Source organism: Drosophila santomea, chromosome 3R (genome assembly GCF_016746245.2).
Source record: "Drosophila santomea strain STO CAGO 1482 chromosome 3R, Prin_Dsan_1.1, whole genome shotgun sequence".
NCBI classification, from domain to species: domain Eukaryota; kingdom Metazoa; phylum Arthropoda; class Insecta; order Diptera; family Drosophilidae; genus Drosophila; species Drosophila santomea.
In genome coordinates this window covers 13,994,038-14,007,561 of record NC_053019.2, presented here as the reverse complement: position 1 = coordinate 14,007,561, position 13,524 = coordinate 13,994,038, and the positions used below count along the sequence as shown (strand labels likewise).

Genomic DNA, 13,524 nt, shown 5'->3' with positions numbered 1-13,524 from the left:
GTAAATGTTGTTCGTGTTGCTGTTGTCGCTTTTCTGACTGCGACTGTGACTTTGACTCGACTCGGGATCTGATTCAGATTCCGATTCTGATGCTGATGCTGAATTTGAATCCGACTCCGGCGTTTTTGGTTTCTGGACTGGCACCTAACTCGTTCTCTGGCTAATTTGTCAGGCAGTTTCATTCGCAATGGAATCCTTCAATCCATTTTCATTTCGTTTCTTAAAACGTTCATATAAAAAATATAAATAAAAATATAAAAATATAAATATAAAATTAAACATCGTTTTCAATAGGTTTTATTAATATACTTCAGCAATCATGTCAGCTATCAACTTTCAACTTATAAAGAGCCATGCAGAACTTGATTACTTACCGCTTACCATTATTGCAATGCGCTCATTAAAAATAATCATCCATTTGGCATTTTAGCTAACAAGCTCTTCAGCCAGCAATCGCAGATCAAGCCACTCATAATTCCGCCAGCAAGTTGATTCAATCATACACACAAGATGGCCAATTCGAGACAAAACCCAGCATTAGCACCCATTGCAAGAGGCAATCTTTGAGTACGGAAAGCTAACAAAGCCCCGCACCCACCCACATAATGCTGGCTACGTTCTACCCACCTACTTACTCGTATAAGGCCAATTGCACAACAGCCCCAAGTGTCAAATTAGACAAACAGCGGACCCAATGCAAACTGCGAAACTCGGAAACTCAGACTCTTAGAAACTCAACTCAACTGGAATCAAATCAAATCAAATCAAATGCTCGTTGCAAATTGCATTGCGCTCACTCTCTGTCGGGCTGCTAATTTTCTGCGAATAAAGCCCCCCGAGAAGGATCGAGAAGATATATAGTGCTTCGTCGGCGGATTTGCATGTGGGTGGTCCGCAAATTGCAGGAACGTGAGCACAATTTTTAAATTAACGGCCCAAAAGTGGTTAGAACGGCAGCAGCAACGGTTCAGAATGGCAGAATAGCTCAGAATGGCTCGAAACGAGGAGCCGGGGAGGTGGGGAGGTGGGGCCCTCGGGGCACATTCCTGCCACAAAACTGTTGCAATTAATTGCATAAAAGTTCTAAATTGTCAGCCAGCCCCCGCACCACCCCGCCATCTCCAACTCGCATTGGCGTCTTGGACAAACTTTGCAACTGCAACCGCAAAGCGCCGCATTATCCACGAAGACGCACCGCACTGTGGTTAAGGAGTTTTTAAAATTTAAAATTAAAACTTTAAAATTATGCATATTAAATATATCCATATACATATAACATATATGCAAAGTTCTAAAATATAAGAATATATACATATAAGAAACATATTTTAATGAAAAGAAACAAAGAGAGAAACAAGAAGTTGAAGTTATGTAGACAGATATTAACATTAATGTACAAAATATTTCCAATTATACAGAGTATCTTTAAAAATGGGTTTTTGTCTACGTTTTAAATATAAACACAACTAGAAAATAATTAAACTAACCTAATGTAACCTGTGAAAAACGTATCATGAATATTTTATAACTTCTTTTATAACATTCAATTTATTATTGAATGATTTTTAGTTTTGTTATTTGCATGCGTAAACCTCTAATAAGGATACACAAATGGCTGAGATTTTTTAAGAGTGTTAAAATATACGAAAAAAGAATCAAGAACAATATTTACAGGGTATGCCTAGCCACTGTGCAGAGTCGACTTGTCGGTCGTCATGGTCGTGCCTTTCAGTTCGAAACGTGATCGATAGACGGACTACCACTGGCAGTTCGTCGAGAACTGCAAATTGGCCCTCGCATTGCTGTGGCTATTACTGTTGCTGTTGCCAAATGTTTGGCCTTAGTCAAATTATGTTCTTTGGCCAGTTTGATAATGAAACGGCCAATGGAACGGAGGTGGGGGGCTTCAGGGACTGGCTTCGGATCTGCGTGGCCCCTAAAATTGTTTGCTCACACCGTCCCGGAGCAACGCTAATGATTACGTGTTATCGTGTTGTAATTTTACACAGGGCCCTAATGATGAGTCTCCAGTCTGATTGGGTCGGATGGGATCGGATTTGATCGTTCGAATGGTATCCTATGGGATGGGCCTATGGATGGGCATATTCACATCCATCTCCATCTGCGAACGATCGGAGCGAATCGATCTGGCTCCGGGTTAGACACTAACTGGGCTCATCATGGAGCGTTAACAAGCTCATTTTTCTAAACTTGACGTGCTGAGTCCACCAGCCATCCAACTAGAGATCCACTTAGGCAAAAGATCTTCGCAGATTATCGGAGCCAGCGAACGGGCCAATTTACTTGGCCACTTTCGGACATTTGGACGCTTGGACGTCTGGGCGCTCGGACGGTGGGATCATAAATTGCTTATAATGGCATTGAGAGCGTTATGTCCTGGCACTTGGCCAAAACCGATATGTGCTGGGCTCAATATGCAATGCATATAAGCAGTAAGGAATTTGGTTTATAACAGTTTTCATTGATTGCTTAACGCATGAAGTTCCGGGAACACTTGACACTTTCTGTATATTTAAAACAAAAAGTTCGATTACGTTTCTTTAAAGTAACCCTAAATTAAATTTACATTTTATTATATTTCAGCACTAAGAATTGAATAAGATTTAGCTAAAGTTGTTTTTACACGATGTTTACAAACCATTGGAATGCATTCGGTCAGTTTTCAAAAAGTATGCAACATAAAGTGTAGCAATTCGAATGAGATTTTATGCTGTTTTCGGATTGGAATCGATGCAACTATAATTATGGACAAAACGATGCCACAAACAAACACCCACGACAAATTTGGTTGCACTGACATAACCGGGTTTGATTGCATATGGGCCACCATAATAAACTGAACTTCATTGAATGCTGGCCAACGACAAAACGCTTTCCAGCCAAATCAGAAGGCGGGGAGGGAGATGGGAGGGGAGTCCACGAAGTTCTTAGGGGAGCATATTAAATTGAATTTTTATGTTCTCACAGCCCGGGAAAATCATGTGCCAGGCCATAAAAGCCAAGGATCGCCTTGGTTCAGATTGTTCAGTTTGGTTCGGTGCGACTGCGGCTGCGGCTGCGCTGAGTGTGTGGGTTAATAAATAGCCCCAGAAGCAGCGAGTTACGGTGGGGTGAGGGGGGGGGCACCAGCGGGTTAAGCAGGGCCCTCGATGGTGCGCCAAATTATGGTTATTTAAATAAACAGCACACGATTTGATTTGGTGGCCCAAAAGTGTTGCCAGCGCGCCTCCGAAATTGGAGGACTGACGCGTCGACGTCTGGAAATTATGTTGTAGTTGGGCCCGATCATGCGGCAGGATAGTTGCAGCTCCTCCGCCGATGAGGATGGTAATGATGATGATGATAATGATGATGATGCTGCTGCTCCGGACGGAAAGGGGTTGTGCCATCAACTCTTGATTGAGTAACGCCCCAGAACTGGCGTCTAATTACGAGTGCCAGGAGTTGCCAGGAGTTGGACCACTTGCAACGCCGCTCTGGATGCGTCATTAGCCGCACGGTGCGGCATTGACCCGGCCTAATCGGCGATAAGACTCGTGATAAGCAAACACGCAAAAGGCCCAATGATCTCCAGCATGCTGCACAGAGAAGAAGTATTGAAAATCGTATTGAAATTGTTTATGAGCCAACAAAACAGCATGCTAAATGTATGACCATATACATAGATATGTAAGTAATAATAATATTTTTAAAATATTGCTTCTCTTCCGCATTCTTCTTTCAAATAGGTTTAATTAGACTTAGGATAGACACAATTCTGATCTATATAATATAATATAATACTTTCTACCATCGTTTAATTTTTTCCGTGTGATGCCCCTTCGGTGGTGTGACCTTTCCCGACTGCTGAGCGATTCTGGAGTTAGGTGAACTGACCATCGCGTCCAGCGATTCTCGTTGGCGTTGCGGTGTTTTGTTTATTTTGAGGCTATAATTTAGGCGGGTAATTGCACGCTGGCGGCCAGAATTTGTAACTAAACTGCAAATTAGCAGCCAATTCCCAGGCCGATTAATAACCATAATTATTGGCTCAAGCGCTGACGAGCGAACGTCTGGAGTTTCGACTCTCGATCTCCTCGCGAGGATGCGGATCTCGATGCGGATCTCGGTGCGGAGGCTGCTGCCCTGCCTGCAAATTGCACTTGGCCATGGCCCCATCCTCAAGCCGATTCTGCTGGCCCTCAATTGCCGATTCGTGATGCACCCGGGCGCATGTGGGGTGCACTGGGGAAAATTCAATGCGAGTCGTCACGAAAAATATTCGACGTAATGCTGTGACTTAAGGTTAGGTGGGGAAATCTTTAGTTAAGCTAACATGTAACGTAACTGAACAATCATTGAACTATATATATATTATCGTCTCTTTTACAGTTGAAAATAGTAATGTTATTCATTAGTAATGTTATTCATTTTAAGATGGGTTTGTCGAACATTTGGCAACTTATGTACATATGTAACACGACTAGCTTGTAATAGCTTTAATTGAATTTAGCACCCAATTGTTTTCAGTGCCGCTGACGCTGCCTCTCCTGGACTTCTCGACTTCCCCTCGCCATCCGGCTGCAATTTAAATAGTGAGCGCCTGGCTTAATTACATAAAACAGGCAACACGAGAGGCAGTCAGGCTCGGATCGGATCGGGATATATGCATATGTGTATATGCAGTATATTCCCTGGCCGGCGGCGCAGTCTTCGAGTCCGGAGCGTGAACCTGGTCCTGGACCACTCTTGATGGACATGTGTCTAATGAAGCGGCCTAATTAATGTGCATAGCTGACGCGAGTCTCGGCCCTTTGGAGCATGCAAATGGCTTGGAAAAGAAAGGGGAAACTGTGCGGATGGGGAGTGTTGAAAGCCTTGAGTGCTCAAATTCGGATGGGCCAAACAAATTACCGGCATTACGCTAAAGCCGGCCGACCGGATAAATTAATAAATGTCGATACCCAATTAAACTGTCCGTATATAATGCACGCTATAAATTTGTGGGGGACTCCAGAACGAATAGAGACATCCACTATCCAATTATCGAGCGAATGATTAACTGCTCGAGGTCAGCGGCAAGGAAAGAAGAAAAATGCGATATTGCAAGTAATTGCACAGCCATCCAGCAGAAGAGCCGAAAAGCGGGATTTCTTAATGTGTGCCTATGTTTTAGCAAACGGAACGAAACTCAAGAATATCATTCATCACGAAGTCGTTTAAACTATAACGGCCGCAACTATCGAAACAGAGAGTCTATCGGTATTGCTATTTATATCAGCCATAAACCGTAAAAATATTAAATTGACAAACATTTATAAAATACATAGAGCGGAATTATTGTATATTTATTCTGTGTTAAATTTCATGCAGCTAATTCTAGCTGGTTTAATTTGAAGTTTAGTTTGTTTTTAAACTGCGCGCGCTCTAGTAGAAGTCAAGTGGAAAAGCAGTATTTTGTTTGAAGGCATAGGTATGTGTTCAAAGTATCGTTATACGAAGATGGTAATGGTAAAATGGTGTAAATATAATATAAGTTAATGATAAGGATACACTGTAACTATCGATAATAATGGCACTCGATAGATTATTATCGACCGAGCAGTGCGATCACTCTCTCGAGAAGGCGCCAGACGAACAGAAGTGAATTAATCAAAAAGAAATAAAATATAAGTTTTACAATTAATAATATTGTTTAAAAGCTAAGTTAGCTTTAAAAATATATAATAAAAAGATACAATATTGGTTTAAAAACCACATTCAGCGAATCTTCGTCTTTACAGTGTAAAATCGATCGCAGATATCGCATTCGATTACACGCTGTTAAGTTAACATATAAAACCACTTTCTGTCACAACAGCTGATCGTGAAAAAATACTTCGCACATTTTATTAAGTTTTCGCCATTAGGTTTTTGCAGAAAAAGGAGCATTTCTTAACTAAAAAAGCCAACCCGGACGCCAAGATGGTCAACATCACTCTGCCCAATGATGAGGAGCGCCTGGGATTCTTGGATTCCCGCATCAAAAGGCTGGATGACATCAATGTAGCCGGCGATGTGTGCCTTCGTGAAATAGTAATGAAAACCGAAAATTTCACGGAGGACGAGCTGTGCCAACTGGTACGTGAAGCCCTCCATGAAGCCATTGTCCGGACTCACGTCACCGGATGCCCGGAGGGCCTGCAAGTCAGCCAGGTCGATCTTCTGGCTGCGGTAAAGATCGTTCAGCCCCGGTTTGGTCGACAGGAGGAGGTTCTCCAGCAGCTGATGCCATATGAATATTTTGATCGCAGATCTAACGACGCCGTTCCTAATCAGGATAACCTCCTGATTACCGGGCACCCTGGGCTGTCATGCCATCTGGTCGAAGGTAACCCCAAGTCAGGCATAACCACGGTTGCCGCTCAAATGGCTTTGAACACTGACTACCGCTTTGTGAAATACATATCATCGGTGAATTGGCCTTTGGGACTTAGCGACTCCGAAAAATGCCAGAGGATTCAGGAAGTCCTAGAAGACGCCTATGTTTCCAGGCGCAGCTGTGTCATCATTGACGATTTGGAACGTATTCTCGGTTACGGCGCCCTGGGAAAGCGATACTCCACTGAGTTACTGCAGATGCTGATGGTTCTTCTGAAGAAACTACCGCCTAAGGGTCACGAGCTGCTCATCATTTGCACGACCAATCGTCGCGATGTCCTGCAGGAGCTGGGCTTGCTTTCCGTTTTCACATCAGTGCGCAATGTGCCAAATGTTTCCACTCCAAAAGAACTTTTGGCCATTGTGGGAGCTTCGAAACGATTCGAGCACGAGGAGCTGCGCCAAATTGAGAGCGCCATGGAGGGCCGCAACGTCTCCATTGGCATCAAGCGGTTGCTTGGCCTAATAGAATGGGTGAATCCCATAGAGCCCGACCGTCGACCTGGCAAATTCCTACGGAAATTGGGCGAAGCAATGGGATGGGTAGAGAACAAATTCTAGTTCTGCAGCCATTTGAACCTCAGTAGACTTAAGGCGCTGGGTTACAAAATGCAATATTGTATCTACAGTTCATACCAAACTCTTCCATATTTAATAATTCAGTATTGCATTATATTTAAAGGAACCATGGAACCATGGAACCACGAAATGCAACTCGCTTTCAAACGATCTTACAAACTTATTACCATATATTATTTTGTACTTCAATATGCATCCTATGCAAAGTTTTTAAGACTTAAATGAACAGCCCGCTAATGTGACGTGACTTAAGTAGAATTTACACAATGTGCTTACTATACAAAAGCAAGAATAAAGAGATTTTAAATGCCACTCATTTTATAATTTATTATTTACCTAACGGATATGGCTACTGATACAATAGATTTGATGGATTCTCTTCTTCAGTTATGTATTCTTGAAAAGAGCCTAGAAATTGAAACACATTTCAAGTAATTTGGCATTAACTTGATCACTTGTTTATGATTGAAAATTGAAAATGGAAATACGCGCCATTGAATTCAAATTCGTGCTTTGCAGTGCCGCAGCAGGCAGCTTTTGCTCGCGCGTACAGTGCATACACACGGAACGCAGACCAGGGATGGGCGAAAGCAGCTGATTGCTGAGCCAATTCCGAATTATATTATTGAATTGAGCTGAAAGGCGCAGAAAAATGTCAATTGAAATGGCCCACCGGATGAGAGCGATCAAATGCCCCACGGACGAGCTATCCCTGACCAACAAGGCGATTGTGAATGTGTCGGATTTCACGGAGGAGGTCAAGTGAGTGTTGTTTTTTGTTGGTTTCTGTTATTTTTCCACCTCCACTTTTCACTACGTGGGCGTCACTTTGGATACATTGGCTTATGGCAATGACACACCGCTTGTAACCTCGCAGATATGTGGACATCTCGACGGGACCAGGGCTGCACTTCATATTCGCGCTGGAGAAGATCAGCGGTCCGGAGCTGCCACTCGGCCACGTCGGATTCTCGCTCGTCCAGCGCAAGTGGGCCACGCTCTCCATCAACCAGGAAATAGACGTGCGACCCTACCGATTCGACGCCAGCGCCGATATCATAACACAGGTCTCCTTCGAGACGGACTTCCTGCAGAAGAAGACCACCACGCAGGAGCCCTACGACTCCGACGAGATGGCCAAGGAGTTCCTCATGCAGTTCGCCGGAATGCCCCTGACCGTCGGGCAAACGCTCGTCTTTCAGGTACCAATGTGGATATCCATCTGCTCAATTAGATGTACTGGGATGTGCAGGATAGAAACTATGCTTTTTAACCTTCTCATAGTGCAAAAATCTCGAGAGGATTAGTGATAAGTGCCAGAGCTAGCTAAAAGTACCAGTCCATTCATCGTGGGTTCTCGATTAATCTCGACGCGCCCATTTGTAATTTCACCATGTGTTTACTTAAGTTTGATAATTTCACTTGTGTTTCATTTCACACAAAGTCTTACATACAAGCTCCATGGCGAATATCAGTAGTGGGAGTATGCGTTATTGGTATTGAATGTACATTATACCTACTGATGTCTTGATTGGCATGAGATGCTAAATCGCATGTTATATTATTAGACAATGACCCTATTAACACGGCAGTCTTCCCCTCGACAATTAGCAATGCAAATACACATACACGTAGCTCTGGTGATCTTCTATTTGGCTCTCTGCCAAATCTTCTTTAATAATTCCGCATACAATGTCCGCAAAATTTGTAAGGTCCTTCTTATGAACCCAAAATAGTCTGCTTGGTTTCCCTTGAAACGAAATTAAACTATAAAAAAATCGTTGATTTACTAATACGAGTGTTTACCGCCTTTCAGTTCAGAGACAAGAAGTTCCTGGGCCTGGCAGTGAAAACCCTAGAGGCTGTGGATCCCCGAACAGTGGGAGACAGTGCACCGAAGACCCGGAACGTGCGATTCGGTCGCATCCTCGGCAACACGGTGGTGCAGTTCGAGAAGGCCGAGAACTCCGTGCTGAACCTGCAGGGCCGCTCCAAGGGTAAGATCGTGCGCCAGTCCATCATCAATCCGGACTGGGACTTTGGCAAGATGGGCATTGGTGGCCTAGATAAGGAGTTCAACGCGATCTTCAGACGCGCCTTCGCCTCTCGCGTTTTTCCGCCGGAATTAGTCGAGCAACTTGGCATCAAGCACGTGAAGGGCATCCTGTTGTACGGACCACCAGGCACGGGCAAAACCCTGATGGCCCGGCAAATAGGAACCATGCTTAATGCCCGCGAACCCAAGATCGTGAACGGTCCCCAGATCCTGGACAAGTACGTGGGTGAGTCAGAGGCCAATATCCGGCGACTGTTCGCCGAGGCCGAGGAGGAGGAAAAGCGTTTGGGACCGAACAGTGGGCTGCACATCATCATCTTCGACGAAATCGATGCCATTTGCAAGGCTCGCGGATCGGTGGCCGGTAATAGTGGAGTCCACGATACGGTCGTCAATCAACTGCTGGCCAAGATCGACGGTGTAGAGCAGTTGAACAACATCCTGGTGATAGGAATGACCAACAGGCGGGACATGATCGATGAGGCCCTGCTGCGACCTGGCCGCTTGGAAGTTCAAATGGAGATAAGCTTGCCGAACGAGCAGGGACGCGTCCAGATTCTCAACATCCACACCAAGCGGATGCGCGACTTCAACAAGATAGCTGGCGATGTCGACAACAATGAAATTGCGGCCAGAACAAAGAACTTCAGTGGCGCAGAGCTGGAGGGACTGGTTAGAGCTGCCCAATCCACTGCCATGAACCGGCTAATCAAGGCGGATTCCAAGGTTTTCTAAGTTTTCTTCTTATTTCAGTTAACTCCTGGTTTCGTTTTACGCGTTTGCTTAATTTGGTTTCGGTAAACCAAAGAATCGGTTAACGATCGAGTGGATACCGCATTATCCACATTTCGATATTTCGCTTTTTCGACAATTTATATTTTTATAGCTTATTTCTAAAGTGTTTTCGATTATTAATTGTGTTTTTACGATTCAAGGTTCACGTGGATCCTGAGGCTATGGAAAAACTGCGTGTTACTCGTGCCGATTTTCTGCACGCCTTGGACAACGACATCAAGCCCGCCTTCGGAGCAGCCCAGGAGATGTTGGAGAATCTGCTGGCACGCGGTATTATAAACTGGGGACCACCGGTCACCGAACTCCTCGAGGACGGAATGCTGTCCGTGCAGCAGGCGAAGGCCACTGAGAGCTCTGGACTAGTGTCGGTTCTCATCGAAGGAGCTCCCAACTCTGGTAAATCAGCGCTGGCCGCTAATCTGGCAAAGTTGAGCGATTTCCCGTTCGTTAAGGTCTGCTCCCCGGAGGATATGGTTGCATACACAGAGTCCGCCAAGTGCCTGCACATCCGCAAGATCTTCGACGACGCCTACCGCTCCACTTTGAGCTGCATTGTGGTGGACAATGTGGAGCGATTGCTGGACTACGGTCCGATCGGACCCCGGTATTCAAATCTCACGCTGCAGGCCCTACTGGTTCTACTGAAAAAGCAGCCGCCAAAGGGTAGGAAACTGCTGATCCTGTGCACTTCCAGCCGGCGAGATGTTCTCGAGGAGATGGAAATGCTGCCGGCTTTCACGTCCGTCCTGCATGTGTCCAATCTATCAACCCCCGAGCACGTCCTCGCCGTGCTGGATGACACGGATTTTTTCAGTCCCGAGGAGCTGCAGAGCATTGCCAGGAAAATGGCGGGCAAGCGAGTGTGTATAGGCATCAAGAAGCTGCTGGCCCTCATCGATATGATCCGGCAATCGGAGCCCCATCAGCGGGTTATCAAGTTCCTCAGCAAAATGGAGGAGGAGGGCGGTCTGGACTTGGTGGCCAGATCGCACTAGCTACCGCCCATCGCCGAGCTGCGGCTTTCCATTGTGGAGCTCAACGACGCCTTCTAATTAACTTACATTCCATTACCAAACACCCAGGGTGGGTCGATTTGATTGATGCAATCTGGAAAGGTGGAGGTTTAACTTTAAAATTGTATTTTGTTCGGTTGTTAAAGAACACCCGTATTTACATTGTTTCGGGAAGGAGTACACATTTCACAAATTCGTCCTTCGAAAAGAAAAGAGATTTACGTGAGATAAAGTCAAATTAACTTTTTAAAAATTGTTTCCCGTATTCGAAAATTATTAGCGTCTGACTTGCATAGTGAGGTTGCATAAAATGCTATACTTCCGAGGAACTTTGAAATTAGTTGGAGTCAAGCTTATTAAACTGAATCGAGAATTCACTTAAATAAATATGAAATCAACTAATTTTATTGTTTTTTTTTTAGGAAGTGTATAATTTTATCAATTCTGATTCTGCAAGAGAACAAATCGACCCACCCTCGTGTAATATTATGAATGAGTTTTTCAGCTATCAAACGCGAATCACTGAATCGCAATACAATCGGAAAGCCGTCTTCAATTCTGAGTTTGACAATGGCGTATTCAACTTTAACGCTTTACTTAACCATCGTACTTCGTTTAAGTCTCACTAAAAACATAATAAAGCGCACAACTTACCCGTAACTGAAGACCAACTTATGAGATATAGTCAGATAATTGGTAAGCTTTGAATTTGGATAATTATGAACAAACGAACTCTAAGAACTCGCATTAGCGACTGAGGACTCAGAACGTCCACCAGGAATTTGTACGCACAGATTTACATTGAAAATTTGATACCAACAGGATGTATTTTATAAGTCTTTTACGAGTTTTGCATTTACCATTCTAACAGAAAAAGATACAAATCCGATGAGGCTGCCTAAACCGTTTGATGTTTTAAATCAAAATGGAATTAAAGCAAATGGACATTTTAACCAGGTTCATAAGAGGCTGGATCGTTATAGCGATTATACCGATTCTCATACACTTTCTGCATGAGAACTATAAATTTAATAATAGATTACAGAGAACGCCTAGTTTTAAATGGTTGTTATATTCGATGTACTTTTATTTTACATCCATAAGTGAGATCACTTTAGGTTTCAAAAGTAGCTAAGACAGGTGCATGTCTTAGCTACAAGTTGTGGATCTCGATCGAAGCTTTTTCGAAAAACGCAAAATGCGTGTGGATGATATGGAAATGTCTTTTTTAAATAAACTTGCTGTGTACCAAATAAGATAACAACAAGCTAATTGATGTAATTTACCCAATAGTTCAAGTAAATCGAGTTTTCCCAAAGATTGTGGTCTTTTTAATAACAACGGCTGTCTCAAAAACGGTCTTGAGTCAAAAATATAATAAATATACATATGTATTATTGTTTCAGGATAGATTTAAACAGCTGACTTATCTGTTTGTTTTGACAATAATATTTAAATGTTTAATTAGCTTTCTTGTATGAGCTGGAATGCTGCGAATACTTCCATCCATTTGAATATTGCTTATGCTAGGTGATTGGTGAGCAGTGATCGGCGCCCGACAGCTGCCCGCTCCGGAGGCGTCAAGTGTTTATCATACCATATACTCACCCGATCCCATTCGATCCGATCCACCGATCAGCTGTTCGCGACGAGACCTGACGCCGGAACCCAATCGGAGCAGTGGTCAGCTTGGCCGAGGTGCTGACCACAACCAGTCGGTCGGCGTAATATGCAATTTGAATAAATGATTTATAATGAAAACACCTTAGCGGCGCGTCGTCTGCGTATACGTAATGTGGATTGGGGTGGAGTGCAGCAGCGCTCGGTAATTGATATATGGCGCTAATTGCGCTCGACGCCCATTTGTGGCCCAGTCCAGTCCAGTCCAGCTTTATCAGCCGCAGTCGTCTGAGGAATCCTGGGTAGCCATAGCCATAGCCACTGCCATGGAGCAAAGCAACCAAAGCCATGGCCATGTCGCGACGGTGTCAGCTGCGAGCCAGCGCCGCTTATTAACTAATTAAAGCTGCATATTTGCAAAGATCTCAAAATTGATTTGCATTGCCAATCGCCCCTGGAATTGCCCAGCGCGATCACTATTTTCCTTGCTAATTATTGGTGAGGAAAATTCTGGACATCAAGTTCGCAACGATTTGTACATGCCAGATTTACATATCTGTATGTTTTTAGGGGCTATTGAGAGCAAAATATGAGAACAAGTCTAGTAATCAATAAAAGTAGAGTAAAGTTATATTGTAACTAGCGTATGCAACTGCTAAAGACTTAAATTTTAGTCTTCGACCCATTGTTTATGATATATAAAAATCCGTAGATGTTTTTCTTAAATTTGTTTTAAACTTTCACAGTTTATAAATATTCTAAAACGTGTAATCCTTTCTTTTCTGTTATTAAAGATATACGATTAAAATATATTAACAAATACTAAAGATCACTCCCCAGCGGACGAGACTGGAATCTTTATTTCTGTGGGCTGTGACCGAGTAAGGATCCTCTCCGCAATTAGCCCCAAGTTCGTCAGAATCGCAAGAAAACTACCCACCCACCCGGCAATCGATGGGTAATTATAATTTGCGAATTTGGGGCTCGGCCAGCGCGTCATTGGCGGTGGTCGCTCACGTATGCAAAACGCTTGGTGACGAA

General features: G+C 43.8%; 2 protein-coding genes across 2 annotated transcripts; both read left to right on the top strand.

Moving 5' to 3' along the window:
- The first annotated feature begins 5,829 nt into the window (after positions 1-5,829).
- LOC120453610 (vesicle-fusing ATPase 2) lies at positions 5,830-7,311 on the top strand. Its single transcript, XM_039638385.2, has one exon. It carries the CDS (start codon positions 5,965-5,967, stop codon positions 6,979-6,981), a length of 1,017 nt encoding a protein of 338 aa, XP_039494319.1. The 5' UTR covers positions 5,830-5,964; the 3' UTR covers positions 6,982-7,311.
- Positions 7,312-7,602: 291 nt separating this feature from the next.
- LOC120452262 (vesicle-fusing ATPase 2) lies at positions 7,603-11,523 on the top strand. The gene is made up of 4 exons (XM_039636392.2): positions 7,603-7,761; positions 7,877-8,201; positions 8,816-9,781; positions 9,991-11,523. The coding sequence occupies exons 1-4, from the start codon at positions 7,652-7,654 to the stop codon at positions 10,843-10,845; spliced, it is 2,256 nt and encodes a 751-aa protein (XP_039492326.1). The 5' UTR covers positions 7,603-7,651; the 3' UTR covers positions 10,846-11,523.
- Positions 11,524-13,524: the final 2,001 nt, after the last annotated feature.